This window comes from Plecotus auritus (genome assembly GCF_963455305.1).
Source record: "Plecotus auritus genome assembly, chromosome: 10".
NCBI classification, from domain to species: domain Eukaryota; kingdom Metazoa; phylum Chordata; class Mammalia; order Chiroptera; family Vespertilionidae; genus Plecotus; species Plecotus auritus.
The window spans coordinates 8642780-8662461 of NC_137785.1; the positions used below are offsets into that span (position 1 = coordinate 8642780).

At 44.8% G+C, this 19682-nt stretch overlaps 1 protein-coding gene across 1 annotated transcript; it reads right to left on the reverse strand.

Moving 5' to 3' along the window:
• Nucleotides 1-1057: 1057 nt before the first annotated feature.
• Nucleotides 1058-17375, reverse strand: LOC308235506 (uncharacterized protein). The gene is made up of 3 exons (XM_080644390.1): nt 17117-17375; nt 15395-15521; nt 1058-5101 (listed from the first exon to the last, which is right to left on the reverse strand). Exons 1-3 carry the CDS (start codon nt 17147-17149, stop codon nt 3039-3041), a joined length of 2223 nt encoding a protein of 740 aa, XP_080500516.1. The 5' UTR covers nt 17150-17375; the 3' UTR covers nt 1058-3038.
• Nucleotides 17376-19682: the final 2307 nt, after the last annotated feature.

Consider the following 19682-nt stretch of genomic DNA (forward strand, 5'->3'; position numbering starts at 1 on the left):
TCTTGATTGTTGTTGGTATCACTGGGAGGAATTGACCTGCAGGCCAGTTGGCTGTAAGGATCAGCTGTGTCTACACTGGGAGAAGTTCGGTGTTGGAGACAGCCTTATAGGATTAGACTTGCCAAATTGCAATAGCCTCTGTGCTCAGCTTGGATGGGGTAGAGTCTCAGGGCGGAGCAGACAGTCTTGGCTTCCAGTCAGCCTTGCCCTTGCGCGCGTGCGCGCGTGCGCGCCTGCAGACCTCTGCCTTCCCCAGCTCCCGAGTCTCCGCCCGAGTCCAGATTCCCTCCCGTAAGAGTGCGGGTCCCCAGGGGCTCGCCTGGGAATGGGGTTCAGTGCAGTCAGAATTGGGGTTCAGTGCAGTCAGGAGCTTCGGACTCCCTTCTGCTAGGGAAAGCCTGTGGCAACCTCCGCAGCCCTTGTGCACACTGGCACGCGCGCCTCCGGAACCCTGCCTGCGGGGGCTCCCCCGTTTTTCAGAGTCTCCGGGTGCCTTTGTCTCTACCTGACAGTCCAGACTCCCCCTGTATGAGCCTGGGTCCACGGGGTTTCGCCCGGGACTGGGGTTCAGTGCAGTCAGAACTGGGGTTCAGTGCGGTTGGGGGCTTCCTTCCCCCTTCCGCCAGAGAAAGTCAGCCAGGCTCTCAGGCACCCTTCCCTCTGCGCGCACAAAGACCCTTTGCTGTACCTCCAATTCTCTGTGAGCTTTTCTCATTCCTTCTAGTCGTAGAATTTTCACTCAGCCAGGTTTCCTGTGGTTCTGGATGGTGTCCGTTCTGTCTTCTAGTTGTAGTTTTGAAATTGTTGTGCGAGGCAGCAGTTTAAGTGCTTACCTATGCCGCCATCTTGGTTTCTCCACGCCTAGCAATATAATGGGAAATCCTTCTGTACATGGGATCACACCCAAAAAAATGAACCACAACATCCATGATGATATATTCAGTATAGACCACAATATGCTAATCTTTGTCAATATAAACATTGAAATACTCAACAACTGAGATTATGCACTCAATTTTTGACAAAGGTAAATAAAACTTATATCCATATAAAGAATTATACAGAAATGTTTATCCAACTTTATTAGAAATAACCAAATATTCATAAAATTAGACAAGCTATTGGTGATATATTCAAAGGTAAGAATATTTATCAGAAAAAAGATGAGTTACTAATATATCTTTAATGAAACTCCAAGTATTTATGGAACATAAAATAAAGCAGGAAAAACTTAGAAAAAGCAAAGTTCTCTATTAAAATGGAAAGTAAATCCATGATTACTGGGAAAGCTCTGAAGAACAGGGACAGATTAAATGTGGTCATAAAGGAACGACACAGTGACAGATATGGTCAGCATTATCACTATAATGATGTTTTCAGTTTCATGCACACATGAAGAATTATGGAATACTATACTAAACATGTGTTTTACTTATTATAGCTTTTAACATTGGTTCAAAATTTAAAAATGTGTAAGTTCAAATATACTGAAAAAATAGGTTTGGCAAATCTATTTTCAATCCACCTACTTATGCTCTCTGGGTGACACTTTTGTCTCAGTGACAGAAAATGTAACAAGCAATGAAGAACTTTCACCCAAACCAACAAGAATGCTGGCTGGATCAGAAAAGCCACATCCCTAAATGAGAGACACCCTTTGCCTTTGTCCTTCCTTTCCTGCCAGCTCAGCAATGGCTCTGAGGTGAACATCTGAGAGGATACAGGAAGCCACACAACCTCTTAATTATATTCAATGACAATGACTGTGTCCACAGAAGATAAAAATGCCTGGAGATCCTCAAATCTGTGTACACAACGCTCCTATATTCTTTTTCTCAGAAACATTTCTGGATGCACGTTTAGATGAGGAAGAGTCCATCGAATGGGCTGCAATTCCCTCCAAAACTCATTAGGTCAGTGTTTCTGCAGTGAAAGGGTTTCCCCTAACAGCGATGGTTCTCACACCAGTGACCATCGCCCATGGAATTGTAGGCATTAGGGCACATGGCCCTCTGGAAGTCCTGGGCAAGAGATTACCTTCAAGTGTATGGGCATCCCTTGAAAACAAGAAAAAATTCACACTGCTGGAAAACATACTTGATGTTGTCACAGCTACCCACTCTGTGGATTGATCTCTGGGTCCCAAAGCATCCATCTGCACATGAGGATTACAGAGGCCACAGTATTTCCTAGGAAAATATGGGCAGCAATGTGAATTTGGCAAACACTGCTGAGCTAATTTCTGCACCATATTGTTCCCTGAAAAGCAAAGAATGTTTGAGAACCCACTAAAGTTGTTCACCTCATCATGCTTGGAGTGCCCCAATCTCCTTATAAGTTAAACCACATAGTAAATAGAAAACCCAAGATTAAAGAAGCCTTAGGAAGAAGCCTTCATTATTTTACAAAGAAGAGAGACATGAGACTGGCAATTCTTGCATTGATGAGTTATGCACTCAATAAATTCATCACTGGCATCTAGGAAAAGTGTGGTCTTGAGAATGGCAGTCCCTCTGCAATACTATGTTTTCTGGGCCAACACTAATCAGTCCTACGTGCCAACTGGTGAGAGGGAAAACAATTACCAACCAAGGGCTCAGGTATTCCTAATTTTCTTCAACAAATTAGACAACAGAATTAGCTTTCTCTGGGCACCTGAGGATGGTGATTGATGCCATCTGTAGGGGCTTTAAACATGGCTCAGATAAAATACCTTCAGCCACAGTAATATGCAGAGACACAAATCTTATAAATGGGGCAACACGTCTCTGTATATTGGAAAGTGCAACATAGATACATAAGGTTCCAACATATAAACAAACAAAATAGGAAAAACACTTACAGGAGTGTACATAATCTGGGTGATTAAATGTATGAAATACAATTCAGACACAAGGGACTTCACAAAATTTCTTCCATGATTGCTAAGACCTAAGAAACTACATTTCCTATACATCTAAGAAATTTCTCACATTTGGACTCATAAATGCAGAGTATATTTAGAAATTTGCCTGAGAGATATCTCACATTAATTACACTCATAATGGCTTTCTCCTGTGTGAACTCTGATGATATTGGAGACCAGTGCTCCTTGGAAAAGACTTACCACATTCAGTGCATTTATAAGGCTTTTCTCCTGTGTGAATTCTCTGATGACAATGAAGGTCACTGCTACTGGTAAAAGATTTCCCACATTCACAGCATTGATAAGGCTTTTCTCCTCTGTGAACTCTCTGATGATATTGGAGACCAGTGCTCCTTTTAAAAAACTTACCACATTCAGTGCATTTATGAGGCTTTTCTCCTGTGTGAACTCTCTGATGAGAGTGGAGACCAGTGCTCCTTGTAAAAGACTTACCACATTCAGTGCATTTATAAGGCTTTTCTCCTGTGTGAATTCTCTGATGACAATGAAGGTCACTGCTACTGGTAAAAGTTTTCCCACAATCACTGCATTGATAAGGCTTTTCTCCTCTGTGAACTCTCTGATGATATTGGAGACCAGTGCTCCTTGTAAAAGACTTACCACATTCAGTGCATTTATGAGGCTTTACTCCTGTGTGAACTCTCTCATGAGAGTGGAGACCAGTGCTCCTTGTAAAAGACTTACCACATTCGCTGCATTTATAAGGCTTTTCTCCTGTGTGAACTCTCTCATGATATTGGAGAACAGTGCTACTTGTAAAAGACTTAACACATTCAGTGCATTTATAAGGCTTTTCTACTGTGTGAACTCTCTCATGATTTTGGAGACCAGCGCTACTTGTAAAAGATTTCCCACATTCACTGCATTTATACGGCTTTTCTCCTGTGTGAACTCTCTGATGATATCGCAGACCATGGTTACTTTTGAGAAATTTCCCACATTCACTGCATTTATAAGGCTTTTCTCCAGTATGAACTTTCTGATGACGAAGAAGGCCAGTGCTCCAGGTAAAATATTTCCCACATTCACCGCATTTATAAGGCTTTTCTCCAGTGTGAATTCTCTGATGACAATGAAGGTCACTGCTACTGGTAAAAGATTTCCCACATTCACTGCATTTATAAGGCTTTTCTCCAGTGTGATATCTCTGATGACAATGAAGGTCACTGCTACTGGTAAAAGATTTCCCACATTCACTGCATTTAAAAGGCTTTTCTCCAGTGTGAACTCTTTGGTGATATTGGAGACTCTGAGTATATGTAAAAGTTTTCCCACAGTCACTGCATTGATAAGGCTTTTCTCCTGTGTGAACTCTCTGATGATATTGGAGACCAGTGCTCCTTGTAAAAGACTTACCACATTTAGTGCATTTATAAGGCTTTTCTCCTGTGTGAACTCTGTCATGACAATGAAGGTTACTGCTCCTGGTAAAAGATTTCCCATCCTCATTGGACTCAAAAGGCCTTTCTCCTGTGCGAACTCTCTGATCATAAAGGAGGGCACTGGTACTGCGAAAAGCTTTTCCATAGTCACTGCACTCATAAGTCCTTTCTCCAGTGTGACCTCGATGTCGATAATGAAAACTAGAAAATTCGGTGAAATATTTTCCACATTCAGAGAACACAAAACACTGACTTCCAGCATGGACACCCTCTTCCTGAATAAACGTGTGGTTGCAATTAATGTCTTTCTTACTTTCTTTTCTGGTGTAATCACTTTTTCTCCTTTGAAATGTCATCCCAGGCGTTGAAATAGCATTTGGACTGTCCTTGGTCTGGGTAGCCTTTAGGTGGAGATGTCCTGACCCGGTAAGGACACCAGGCCCAACCTCCCCGCATTTGAAATGATTCTGCGACACATTGAAATTGCAGCTGTCTGCACGTGAGATCCTGTCCACACCTGTATTGAAAGTCTTCTCTCTCACATGCTGCTGGTGAAATTTTACACAGAAGTAAAACCGTTTTGCACATGCCCCACACCTCAATAGTATCTGTCCGTGTTGTGTTCCCTGCAGCTCAGTCAAGTGGAAAATGTTTCCCAAGACGAGCCCACAACTCTCACAGGGGTGGCTCTTCTGGGAAGACAAGGCTATCTTGGGATTCCTTGCATGTGACACTCTTACAGAAACGTTCTCTTCAGTGTGTGCCTCTACATTCTCTGCTCCACAGCAGCAACCTATACAAAAGAAAACGAAGGTGAAATGCATGTTGCCCTTATGAAAACAGAATATCTTCACCACAAATGTTTATCTGTTATGACAAGGCATGATTCCTTACAAAGATTTTCAAGATGAGTGAGTTATACTCTATAAATTGCTGTTATACGTAACGTGGCCCAAAAAGTCAGTCGATAATGAAAAACTCACCAAGAGAGGGACAGAATCACAGCATGGGATACAAAGAAGAGAGGAAGTCTCTACTCATTATTCCTGTATAAACGGCTTACTTAGGAACTTACATGCAGGCCATGTGAGTCTGTGTAGAATAATTTAATGCTGCTCAAAGCTATAAAAATTAATTATATTAGAGCACATGATGTTCAACATCAATATAATAATACGAGTGCACTCCAAGGCGCTGCAGACATGGACGAACGTTGAAGTGCAGTAAAGAGAGACCTTTGAAAGAGGCAGTGGTGTGAAGTCCAGAGCGGATAAGTTTATCTGTTGGCTGGGAATCTGAGTAGAAATTATCATTATGATATCTGAGAAGTTGGCAAAGTATGAACAGTAAGCACAAACTAGCATAATTGGGTGAGGAATGGGCAATTGCAACAAAACACAGGGTTTCTAGCTATGAATGACCCTTCAACAAGGCAAGACTGCCTGTGGGTCCACTGTGTCATTCATGAAGTCGTGTTTCTTCTGTGATACACATATTATTCTTCCCCTTAAATTCCATTAGAGCCATTGCATGGGATAAATTATGCAAATCTTCAAAGGAAAACAGAAAAGATGGATGGTCAACACTGTGGTAGAACAACAAAGGATAAATGAGATCACAAACAAAAGACCTATGGAGTGACATCAGCAAGATGGCAGGGTCAGAGAAATGAGCATCTTCGCCCATCCCAGTGTAAGTAGACAGCTATCCATGAACAAAAACCCCATAGGAAATGGGAATAAGAGTACCATGAAGACAAACAGTATTACAAAACACAAATAAAGCAGAACTGTACAGAAAGGATGAGTGGAAAGACTGGGTGAACAAACATATTTGAAGATACCTACAGTCAAAAACAAGGGTCAGAGTTACCACCAGCAGCCACTGTGCTTCTGCTATCATTGACCATAGTGGCTTCTTCAAAAATACAGGAAATCACTGTGTTTAAAAACCACAGAATGCCTTGACCAGTATGGCTCAGTTGTTTGGAGCATTGTCCTGTATACCAGCAGTTGAAGATTCAATTCCCAATCAAGGCACATATCAGTATGTGGGTTCCATTTCCAGTTAGCTTGTGTGCATAGGGCAGATGATGGATGTTTCCCCCACACACTGATATTTCACTTTCTCTCCCTCTGTCCCTCTCTCTCTCTTTCTCTCTGTCTCTCTCTCTCTTCATCTCTCTTCCTCTCTATCTGAAAATAATCCTATCTAATAAAAGAGTAATATGCAAATAGGCCATCAGTCCAACACACAAGTTGGCTGCCCCCATGTGGTCAAAGATGGCCACCACAATATGGCCAGCAGGGGAGGGAAGTTGGGAGGGTCCAGGCCAGCAAGGGAGGGCAATTGTGGGGGACCATGCCTGCAAGGGAGGGCAGTTGTGGGCGATCTTGCTAGGAGGGGAGAGCAGTTGGGGGGGGACCAGGCTTGCAGGGTAGGGCAGTTTGGGGCGATCAAGCCTGCAGGGAAGGGCAGTTAGGGGTGACCAGGCGAGCAGAGTTGGGCAGTTGAGGGTGACCAGGCCTGTAGGTAAGGGTAGTTGAGGGGGACCCAGGCTTGCAGGGGAGGGCAGTTAGGGGTGACCAGGCCTGCAGCGGAAGCAGATAGGGGTTATCAGGCCATCAGGGGAGGTCAGGTAGGGGTGAACACACTGGCAGGAAAGGGCATTTAGGGGCAATCGGGCTGGCAGGGGAGCAGTTAGGCATCTATCACACTAGCAGGGGAGTGGTTAGGGGTGATCAGGGTGGCAGGCGGAAGCAGTTAGGGGCAATCAGAAAGGCAGGCACGCGAGGGGTTGGGAGCCAGCAGTCCTGGATTGTGAGAGGGATCCCAGATTGGAGAGGGTTCAGGCTGGCCTGTGGGGACCCCTCCCCCCGTGCACAAATTTTGTGCACCGGGCCTCTAGTAATAAATAAATAAAAATTTCAAGGTAGCCAAACACAAAACAGAACTAAAAAAGGTCTAGAGTCAAGGTAAATAAAAAGAGAACCTACCAAAAATCATGTATAAAATTCAGAAAATACAATTCTAAGAGGAAATTTTATAGGGATAAATGCCTATATTATGAAAAAGGATCTCAAAAACCTAACCTGCAATCTCAGGAAATAAGAAACAAAACAAGAAAGTAAACCCAAGGCTGCAAAGAAAGAAAACAATAAATATTTGAACAAGCATCAATAAAATTGAGCAGGACAAAATTATAGAATACCTAACAGGTATTTTTCGGGGGAAAAAAATACAAAAATTAGCAAACTTCGAACTAGACTACAGGAAAAATAAAGAAACAAGCCTCAAATAAAGGAAAAAGAAATGAAAGATAAGACATTACACCTGATACTATGAACCACAAAGCCTCATAAGAGATATTGATGTCAGGAGACAACATGACCCTCCATAGAGAAATTTGTCAAGATCCCATATGAGCTTCTCAAATTAATAAACAAATTCAGAGCCCTGGCCAGGTAGCTCAGCTGTTGAGTGTGTGGTCCCAATGCACCATGGTTGTGGGTTTGATCCCCCATCAGGGCACATGTAGGGGGCAGCCAATAAATGCTTAGATGGGTAGAACAGCAGATCAATGTTTCCCTCTCTTTCTCTGTCTCCGTTCCTATCTCTAAAATCAGTAAATAAAGGCTACCTAGTATGGATGAGTGATTAAGCATCGACCCATGATGTAGGGGACATGCACACATTTCAGGTCCAATCTCCAGTGGGGGTGTGCAGGAAGCAGCTGGTCAATGACTCTCTCTCATTATTCATGTTTCTGTCTCTACTCTTCCACTATGAAATCAATGAAATATATTTTAAAAATAAATAAATATATACTTTATACAAGAAATAAATAGCTGTGGCCAGTGTCGCTCAGTGCTGAGAGTGCCTGCCTGCACATTGGAAAGTCATGGGTTTGATTCCCAGTAAGTGGCATTTACCTTGATTTCAGGTTCAATTCCCCCTCTAACTGGGGGCATATCTGGGAGGCAATCAATTGATATTTGTCTCTCTCTTCTGCCTCTACTCTCTCTCCATCTCCCTCTCTCTCTCTCTCTTTGTCTCTAAGAAAAAAAATCAATGGGAAAAATATTCTCACTATTCAGGTAAAGATAAAAAAGAATAAAGAATTTAATTCACAAAAGCTATAGGAGAGTAGATCCAAGATAGCGGTATAGGCAAAGGCCTGTACTTGCTGCCTCCCACAAACACATCAAAATTACAACTAAAATACAGAACAACCATCAGCCAGAATCGCTGGAAGCTGGCTAAATGGAAGTCTCACGACTACAGAAGTAAAGAAGACAGCACACTGAGACTGGTGGGAAGTGAGGAGGCACAAAAGGTCCTGTACCCATGAGGGCCACTTTTTAAATTGGGATGGAGGTCGTCTCTGAAGAGTTCACCTGGCGGAGGAAGGGGTCTCAGACCCACAGCTGATGCCCAGCCCAGGGACCCAGAGCTGGGAAAAGAAGTCCCCACAGGCAGTAAGAACTAAGGGCTGTAAAAACCAGGGCGGATTGGGTCTCAGGGACACAGAGGCTACAGGAGTCCCAGCTGCTCCTCTTACAATGCCAGCACCATGAAATGAACTTACAAACTCCCGCTTCCTCTAAGCTCCAGTGCCAGGTGAGGCTTGAGAGGGGGCAGGTGGAGGGGCGTCAAGACACATAGGAGGAGAAACTGCACTGACTGGCATCAGGGCAGGAACTTGGGGGCGGCTTTATCCTAGACACAGGTGCTTGCTGCAGTCATTATACCTATTATGGGACCTCCTGGGTGGCACGGCTCACTGGCAACCATTGCTGTTTGCTCCACCCTGGTGATTCTCTGAGACCTCACCCCATCCAATTTAAAACCCCACCCAAGCTTGGTGCAGCAGCTTTTACATATGAACTAGAGCCCCGGTGCACGAAATTCATGCACAGGGGGGAGGGGGTCCCCTCAGGCCAGCCTGCACCCTCTCCAATCTGGGATCCCTCTCACAATCCAGGACTGCTGGCTCCCAAGTGCTCGCCTGCCTGCCTTTCTGATTGCCCCTAACCGCTTCCGCCTGCCAGCCTGATCACCTCCTAACCTCTCCCCTGCCAGCCTGATAGATGCCTAACAGCTCCCCTGCCAGTCTGATTGCCCCTAACTGCCCTCCCCTGCCCTGTGGTCACACCTAACTGACCTCCCCTGAAGGCATGATAACCCCTATTTGCCTTCCCCTGCAGGCATGGTCACCCCTAACTGCACTCCCCTGTAGGCCTGGTCACCCCCAAATGCCCTCCCCTGCAGGCAGGGTCCCCCCCATTGCTCTCCCCTGCAGGCCTGGGTCGCCCCCAACTGCCCTCCTCTGCTGACCTGGTCACCAATAACTGCCCTTCCCTGCAGGCTTGATCGCCCCCAATGCCCTACCCTGAAGGCCTGGTCCCCCCCAACTGTTCTCCCATCCTGGCCTGATCGCCCACAACTGCCCTCCCTTGCAGGCCTGGACCCTCCCAACTTCCCTCCGCTGCTGGCCATTTTGTGGCAGCCATCTTGTGTCCACATGGGGGCAGCCATCTTTGACCACATGGGGGCAGCCATCTTGTGTACTGGAGTGATGGCCAATTTGCATATTACTCGTTTATTAGATAGGATGGCCTATACATGCTCAGGTTAAAATCTGTCATACAAGTTGCAGTTGGGTCAGGGAGCCCCACACATATCATTAAAAGGCCCAAGACCTGGCTCCAGCATTATCCTTACTTACTTCACAGCTGGGCCTCATCATGGCACTACCAAACTCGATACAGAGAGGAGAATCTGCAGATCTCTCTGTACATCCTGCTGGGTGGCCCCAGGCTGTGGCTGAACTTACACCTCCCTGGAGACACAAGAGCCAGTGTACCCAGTGGTCAGTGTCATACCATACCAGCTTACAACTCTTCACATCCATAAGCAACACACTCAACGGGCAGACTCACTGAGCAACAAAGCCCCACTTAAGCAAGTCCTGAGTGGCAGTGATTCCCATAGATGCCAAAAGCCTCAACAAAATTCTAGCAAATCGGATCCAGCATTACGTTAGAAAGGTCATACAGCATGATCAAATAGGATTTATTCCACAGATAAAAGGATGGTATAGTATCCACAAATCAATAAACATGATACATCACATAAACAAACTGAAAGAAAAAAATCACACCATCCTATCAATTGATGCAGAAAAGGCATTTGACAAAATCCAACACCCTTTCTTGATAAAAACTGCCAGCAAAGTGAGAGTACAGAGATCATACCTCAAAATAAAAAAAGCCCTGCCCTAGCTGCTTTGGCTCAGTGGATAGAGCATCGGCCTGCAGACTGAGGGGTCCCAGGTTCGATTCCGGTCAAGGGCACATGCCTGGGTTGCAAGCTTGATCCCCATAGGGGGACATGCAAGAGGCAGCCAATCAATGATTCTCTCTCATCATTGATCTTTCTATCTCTCTTTCCCTCTCCCTTCCTCTCTGAAATCAAAGATATATTAAAAAAAAAAAAAAAGCCCTATATGACAAACCTACAGCCAGCATCATACTCATTGAGCAAAAACTACAACCATTTTCCCTAAGAACAGGAACAAGACAGGGATGCCCACCTTCACCTCTCCTGTTTGATATAAAACTGTAAGAGTCAGCCATAGCGATCAGATAAGAAGAAGAAATGAAAGGCATCCAAATTGAAAAAGAAGCAAAACTGTCATTATTCACAGATGATATGATATTGTACCTAGAAAATTTTAAAGACTCCATCAAAAATGTACTAAATATATTAAATGCATTCAGCAATGTAGCGGGATACAATAGTAACACCCAAATTCTATGGCTTTTTAAAAAAATATATTTTATTGATTTTTTTACAGAGAGGAAGGGAGAGGGATAGAGAGTTAGAAACATTGATGAGACAGAAACATCGATCACCGTCCTCCTGCACATACTGGGGATGTGCCTGCAACCAAGGTACATGCCCTTGACCAGAATTCAACCTGGGACCCTTCAGTCCGTAGGCCGATGCTCTATCCACTGAGCCAAACCGGTTAGGGCTCTATGGCTTCTTTATACCCCAATAATGAACTCACAGAAAGAGAAACAAACAAACAATCCTCTGTACCATTGCAACAAAAATATTAGGATACCTACGAGTAAACTTAACTAAGGAGGTCAAAGACCTGTACTCGGAAAACTACAGGAAGTTGAAAAAAAGAGTTAGAAGAAGCTATAAACAACTCCAAGAATATACCATGTTCATGGATTGGTAGAATCAATGTAAGTAAAATGTCCATACAGCCTAAAGCAAGCTATAGGTTCAATGCAATCCCCATTAAGATACCAACGGCATATTTCACAGACCTATAATAAATTCCCCAAAAATTCATGTGGAATAAAAACAAAAAACAAATAGCTGCAGCAATCTTGAGAAAGAAGAACAAAGTTGGAGATATCAAAATACCAGATACCAAGCTATATTATAAAAATATCTGGTGCTGGCACAACAACAGACATGCAGAACAATGCAACAGAAGAGAAAACCCAGAAATTGATCCAAGCCATTATGCTCAATATTGGACAGCGGAGACAACAGCATACAATGGAGTCAAGATAGTCTCTTCAATAAACGGTGTTGGGAAAATTGGACAGATACATGCATAAAATGAAACTAGACCATCAAATTACAACATATACAAAAATAAACTCAAAATGTTTAAAGGACTTAAACGTAAGAGGTGAAACCATAAAAATTTTAGAAGGATCCATAGGCAGCAAAATATCAGACATATGTACTAGCAATATCTTTACCGATATAGCTCCGAGGGCAATGGAAACTAAGGAAAACATAAACAAATGGGACTACATCAAAATAAAAAGCTTCTGCACAGCAAATGAAACCATCAACAAAAAAAAAAGAAAGCCCACTGCATGGGAGAATATATTTGCCAATGTAATCTCCGATAATGGTTTACTCTACAAAATTTACAGGGAATTCATACATCTTAAGAAAACGAAGATAAACAATCCGATCAATAAATAGACAAAGGACCTAAAAAGACACTTTTCGAAAGGGGATATACAGAAGAGTCAGAGACTATGAAAATATGCTCAAAGTCACTAATCATCTGAGAGATGAAAACCAAAACAATGAGATACCATCTCACACCTGTCAGGATGGCTATCATCAAGTATTCGACAAGCGACAAGTGCTGGAGAGGATGTGGAGAAAAAGGAACCCTTGTGCAAAGCTGGTGGGAATGCAGACTGGTGCAGACACTGTAGAAAATAGTACATAGTTTTCAAAAAAAATATATATGGAACTCCCATATAAGCCAGTAACCCCACTTCTAGGAATATATCTCAAGAAATCAGAAACACCAATCAGAAAGGACATATGCACCCCTATGTTCATAGCAGCACAATTTACAATAGCTAAGATTTGGAAAAAGCCTAAGTGCCCATCAGCAGTTTAGCGGATTAAAAAACTCTGGTACATCTACACAATGGAATACTATGCTGCTGAATAAAAGAAGGGATGCTTACTATTTGCAACAGCATGGATGGTCCTGGAGAGCATTATGATCAGCAAAATAAGCCCGTTGGAAAAAGATAAATATCAAATGATCTTACTCATTTGTGGTCAATGGTGGAAAGAGGAGACATATATAATACAATATATAATACTTTAAACAATAAATAATTTTTAAAAAGTAAATATAGTGATGATAGCCATAGCACACAACGCAATCTACAGATTAAATGCAATCCTGAGGATAATCTTTATGGTATTTTACAAGAAATGAAAAGAGAATCTTGAAATGTATGGAATTAACAAACTCGAATAGCAAAAACAAACTTGAGCCAGAACAAAGCTGGTGGCATCACACTTTCTGACTTCAATTTATTACCAAGAGAAAGCAAGCAAACGGTGTGTTGCTGGCGAAACGCAGACACATACATCAACAGAACAGAACAGAACAGAATTAAACCCAGGCACATACTTAAAATAATCTTTGACAAAGCTGTAAGACACAGAAAAAAGGAAAGAACGTTTCTTCAATGATTGGTGCTGCTAAAAATCAATACTCACATGTAAAAACAACAATACTGGACACTGCTGATAAAATTTAACTCAACCTGCATGACAGAATTGAATGTCAGCGCTAAAACTTAAAACTCCTCAGGACAAACTAGAGAAAAAGCTTTGGAGATTTGTTTTGGACAGGATGTTCTGAATGTGACACCAACCACCACACATAATAGAAAAAACAAACAGTCCTCATTAGAACAAATAAAGAAAAAAAGCTTCTTCACAGCACAACAGCAATAAACAAAATGAAATGAAAGGAAATCTAGAGAATGGAAGGAAATACTCCCAAATTATATGAGGGAATCGATTGGAGAGATTGTGAATTTGACTCTAATCAGCACGATAAAGAGAATATTGCGATATAGACAGAAATTCACACAAATGGAGTTCCCAGGGAATAGTAAAGGTATGTAAATACTATACTGCAGGCAAATAATGCAATGACTCTGTCTCAAAAGCAAACTCTATATGCACATTGAGTGGCCAGATTATTAAGATCTCTGAAGGCATAATAATCTGGCCACTCAGTTTATGTCCTATGTAATAAAAGGCTAATACGTAAATTGTCCCCTCGACCAGGAGTTCAACCAGCAGGCAGGCTGGCCATCCGCCCATGTCCTCTCTCCCTGGCCAGGCTGGCCGAACCCCACCCATGCATGATTTCATGCACTGGGCCTCTAAAATAATCTGGCCACTAAGTATATATATATATGTATATAGAAACTTATATATATATATATATACACACACACAAACTTAGTGGCCAGATTATTATGCATTCAGAGATCATAACAATCTGGCCACTCAGTGTATAACTTCATTAAAAATACTTAATTGCTAAGCACTAGTAACAAGCATCTGAGCTTGCTAGAGAAATGGTGGCACTAGACCTGCTGAATGCACTGTTGACAAAAACATGGACTTCGTAGAAAAGTGGTCCTGGGAGACCAGTATCTGAGAAGCACAATTAAGCACACACAAATATAGGTGTTGTGTATGTAATAAGCAATCCTATATAATAAAGAGGTAATATGCAATTTGACCATCACACCCCCACAAGATGGCCTCCCACATGTGGTCACAAGATGGCTGCCCCCATGTGATCACAAGATGGCCACCCCCATGTGATCACAAGATGGCTGCCACCATGTTGTCACAAGATGGCTGGCAGGTGAGGGCAGTTGTGGGCGATTAGGAAATCAGGGGAGGGCATTTGGGGGAGATTGTGCTGGAAGGGGAGGGCCGTTGGAGGGGAATAGGCCTGCAGGGGAGGGCAGTTGGGTGGGACCAGGCCTGCAGGGAAGGACAGTTGGGGGAGAGATCAGGCCCACAGGGGAGGGCAGTTGAGGGAAATTGGGCCGGCAGGGGAGGGAAGTTGGGGGCAATCGGGTCGGCAGGGGAGGGCACTTGGGGTGAGCAGGCCAACAGGGGAGCAGTCAGGCATCAATCACGCTGGCAGGGGATTGTTTAGGGGGTGATCAGGCTGCAGGCAGAAGTGGTTAGGGGCAATAAAGCAGGCAGGCATGCGAGAGGTTGAGAGTCAGCAGTCCTGGAATGTGATAGGGATGTTCGAATGTCCACAGGGATCGGGCCTAAACCAGCAGTGGGACATCCCCTGAGGGCTCCCAGATTGGAGAGGGTGCAGGCTGGGCTGAGGGACACGCCCACCCCCACCCGCACCCCCAGTGCACGAATTTCATGCACCTGGCCTCTAGTTAATATATAAAATATACAAGTTATTCTAAAAAATCATTAACCAAAAAACACAGGTAATAAACAGGATAAGGTTGTAGAGACAATTCTTCAAAAAATACATACACATGACCAATAGGAATATAGAAAATGCTTTCCTCCCTGATCAAGGTGGAATCCCTTAGGGTTCCTGCACCACTACCAACCGAAAATCAAGCAGAACCACAGTCTACACGGGAGGACAGAGCACACCCTGGGAGATGGGGCCTGGGAAATGGCAAAGCCAAGTCCAGGTCACTGGTGAGAGTGAGGGTCTTACCCAGCGAGGATACAAGTTCAAAGTTCTCCAGCATCACATTCAGGTACAGCTGTCTCTGACCCTCATCAAGGAGGCTCCATTCCTCCCTGGAGAAGTACAGGGCAATGTCCTCAAAGGTCACGCCAACCTGTCAGAATGGAGACAATTGAAACCTGGGCTGCCTTTCTGAGAACCCCTACTCCTACTCCTTACACATATTCCCCCCCCTCAACTGTTATGCCCAGATTTCGTGATCCCCAAAGAGCACCAGGGAGCCGAGTCCGATGCAAAAGCAAAGAGCCTTTATTCGAGCTAGCTGGAGCTCAGTCCCCCCACACACACACAGGTGCAGCGGCAAGGTGGAGAGAGAGAGAGAGCTTCAACAGGACAAAGGTTTTATAGGGGTCTGGGGCAGGGGGAGGGTCCCCTGAGTTGGCTGACCCCGATTGGTCAGTTCCAGGTCACCTGAAGGGACTAGCAAGGCTGTCCCCTACCCACACAGTTTTCCCAGGCTTGTTTGGATGGCGGTTATCAGTAGAATGAGAGCAACCTTTCATAGCTTACCAAGAAGTCTGTAACTATTTACTGAGATTTGCTGTACTGAGAATTTGTCCTTCTGCTCCGTCTCTCCCTTAGAGATTGAGAGGAACAAAGAATACGTTTCTCTTGACAGACCTCCTATTCAGTGTTTTTTGCACAATAGGCATTACGCAGTTAATAAACTTGCTGCAGTCTCTCGATGATCTGTCGTCCTCCCGGGATCCCGCTCTCCTGTCTTTCTTTCTTTTCTCAATTCCCACCTCCCTACCTCAGCCCGGTTCAACCTGTCAGGCTGGCCCTGGCACCTGATGGGTGAAGGAGCATGCTACCGTATAGCCCAATTTGGGCCTAGCTGCTTTCTTGTAGTTTTTCTCGGAAGGGAGGTTATTCTGGGGACAGAATGAAGGGACTAGTACAAAAATGGAGTCTCTGCCCTTTCACAACCTTCTTTCTCCAGGGCACCTGGTTAGTGTGGACACCTAGCCCTAATGCCAGTGCAGGCTGCTCTCTCATCACAGTCCCATTACTCACTGGGATTGCCCTCAGCAGAGCAGCTGGGTAGGGTGGGAAGGATTGGGGGAGGGGAGGGGAGAGGGCAATGCCATTTAAGCTCTGGGCGATGCCTGCAGGGCCCCAGCCTTCCTGCCAAGCAATAGCACTGCAGTCTCCTAGATCATGCCTCCAAGACAAAGCCAAGCCTGGGTTTATGCTTCACCTTTAAGTCCCCACACCAGGTCCCGGGGACCATCAGCTCACACTTCCTCCAGATGTGCACACCACTGGGTAATCTTTAACCTCTTCCCATCTTCAGACCCAGGTTCACTCCCTCAGCTTTGCCCCCTTCCTGCTCCAATGCCACTGGATCTCGCTGGACTCCCCCATGAACTTGGCACATGGCATGTAGAGAGCTTGTCCTCCAGCCGGGTCCAGGACCACCCCAGGCCTCTGATGGACCCCACAGCCGGGAAATCGCCAATGAGTCTGTGACGTCCTCCCTGCAGCCTCTGATCTGTCCGCCAATCCTCACAGCCCACACCCTCAGGGGAACCTCAGATGCAGTCACCCCTGTCCTCTCTGCCCTGCACTTGCTGTGCCTCAGAAGCCACAACACTCCTCTCTCCCCTCCGCCTTCCTCACGGTCCTCCACGCGGACTGAGCTGCAGGACGTGACAGGCGCCAGCACCGGGGAGGACAGGAACTCACCTCAGCGAAACTCCTCGGCGGGGGCGCCGCCATTGCACTCTGTGGGCCGAGCGGGGCGGGAGCAGCGGGAGAAGCTGCCGCCCAGGGAATGGCGGTAGCGACTGGGAGCTTCAATCCCAAGTGTGAGCTGTGAGCACCCTGCAGGCTCCCACCACGGGCTGTGAGGCGGGGACCACCACTCCCCTGCCTTCTCCACGGGACCCTGTGACCAGGAACTCCTGACCGCCTGAGGTGGAACTTAGAACCCAAAACCCGCCAGGAGGACTAGTCCCGCCCACAGAAATGGACAAAGGAAACTGCCTTCTCTGAGCCCCCATTGGCTCAGACTAGTGTCATTCCACGCCCGGCCTTGTGGGTAATGTAGTTCCTATGCTCCGAGGCGAGAATCCCTTATTTCCTCAGCTGACTCCAGGAGGGAATTTAGGGTCAAATAGCCCAAGAACACACCAAGTACACTCAGGGCCCTGCAGCGCCTCCAGGGGAGGTGATTTCTAGGGCAAGGGTGTTTCTGGTGCACCAGCTGGCTTCCTTTAGCTGTTGGTTTTGGATATCTTTCTTCAGGACCTGCTCTTCTTGAATGGCAGACAGTGTTTCTTCACTCAGGACATTTGGCTGTGTCTCCTTCAGACCATATGTAGCAGGGGAAGTTTCTCAAATCTCTAACTCTCTAACTTGCCTCCATTGAATCCATTATACAAAGTTAATGTCACAAAACAGACTCTCATACTTAAGAGCATCTGCTTCTGATGCCACTGGAAGTGTCAGCTCTGCCTGGGCTGCAGTGTGGATAAGATGGCCAAGAGACATGTGAAAAAATGCTCAAAGTCACTAATCATCAGAAAGATGCAAATTAAAGCAACAATTAGGTAAAACCCCACCACTGTCAGAATGGCTGCCATCAACAAATCAACAAAGGACAAGTGCTGGGGACGATGTGGAAAAAAGGCAACCCTAGTACACTGCTGGTGGGAATGCAAACTGGTACAGCCATTATGGAAATCAGTATGCACTTTCCTCAAAAATTTTAGTATGGCCGAAACCGGTTTGGCTCAGTGGATAGAGCGTTGGCCTGCGGACTGAAGGGTCCTGGGTTCGATTCCGGTCAAGGGCATGTACATTGGTTGCAGGCACATCCCCAGCGGGAGATGTGCAGGAGGCAGCTGATCGATGTTTCTCTCTCATCGATGTTTCTAGCTCTCTATCCCTCTTCCTCCCTCTCTGTAAAATATCAATAAAATATATTTAAAAAAAAAAATTTAGTATGGCCTTGACTGGTTTGGCTCAGTGGATAGAGCGTCACCCTGGGGGACTGAAAGGTCCCAGGTTGCATTCCAGTCAAGGGCATGTACCTTGGTTGCGGGCACATCCCCAGTAGGGGGTGTGCAGGAGGCAGCTGATCGATGTTTCTCTCTCATCCATGTTTCTAACTATCTCTCTCCCTTCCTGTGTAAAAAATCAATAAAATATATATTTTTTTAAAATTTAGTATGGAACTGCCATTTGATCCAGTGATTCCACTGCTAGGAAAACATCGTAAGAAACCTGAAACAATCAGAAAGAATGTATGAACTCTTATGTTCATAGCAGCACAAATTACAATCACAAAGATCTGGAAACAGCCCAAGTGTCCATCATTAGATGAGTGGATTAAAAAGCTATGATACAGCCATAGCTGGTTTGGCTCAGTGGATAGAGCGTCACACTACAGACTGAAGGGTCCCAGGTTCGATTCAGGCCAACGGCACATGCCCAGGGTGCAATCTTGATTCCCAGTAGGTGGTTCGCAGGAGGCAGCTAATCAATAATTCTCTCTCATCCTTGATGCTTCTCTCTCTCCTTTACATTTCTTCTCTGAAATCAATAAAAATATATTTTTTGAAAAAACCTGTGGAACATTTATAACATGCAATAGTAAGCAGTAGTAAAAAAGAAGAATCTGTACCCTTTCAGACAGCAAGGAGGTACCTGGAGAGCATCATACCAAGTGAAATAAGTGAGTCAGAGAAAGACAAGTATCACTTGATCTCACTCATATATGGAATCCAATTAACAAAATGAGGTGTTGAATGGAGTAGATTCAGAGACATGGAAGCATGGAATGGAGTACAGAATCTCAGAGGGAATGAAGGGGAGGGTAAAAAAATAAAGAAAAAAAAAAACAGCCTCTGGTTAGGATTAAACACACACACACAAAAACAAAGTCACCTGAGCCTTGAGCATTTCCTTCTGTTCTCTGAAAGCAATGGAAAAGCTCTAGCTTGTGGGTTCTGAGTCTGCTCTGAATTTTGTGTTTATAAATCTGTCTTCAGTCAGTTGAGTCTCTGGAAATGCTGATACCTTTCCATGTAACGTTCTCCTGCTTCACAAGAGTCAATTGCTTTTGGTGATGTTTTAAGAAATGTCCAAACCTGTGGAGAACTTTTCTAAGTTTATGTGACCCAAGCCGGCAACGGTGCCGGGAAGAAGAATAACAACAGATTGAGTAATGCATGGGAGAATGGCAGTTTTGCACTTTTTTTTAAATATATTTTTTATTGGTATTTTACGGAGAGGAAGGGAGACGGAT

Excerpts from the sequence above, each read along its gene's own strand:
- LOC308235506 (XM_080644390.1), bottom strand. The coding sequence starts at position 17,149 with ATGGCGGCGCCCCCGCCGAGGAGTTTCGCTGAG. Across the intron at positions 15,522-17,116 it reads CGCCGAGGAGTTTCGCTGAG|GTTGGCGTGACCTTTGAGGA; the intron begins GTGAGTTCCTGT and ends CCATTCTGACAG. Across the intron at positions 5,102-15,394 it reads TGAACTTGTATCCTCGCTGG|GTTGCTGCTGTGGAGCAGAG; the intron begins GTAAGACCCTCA and ends TCTTTTGTATAG.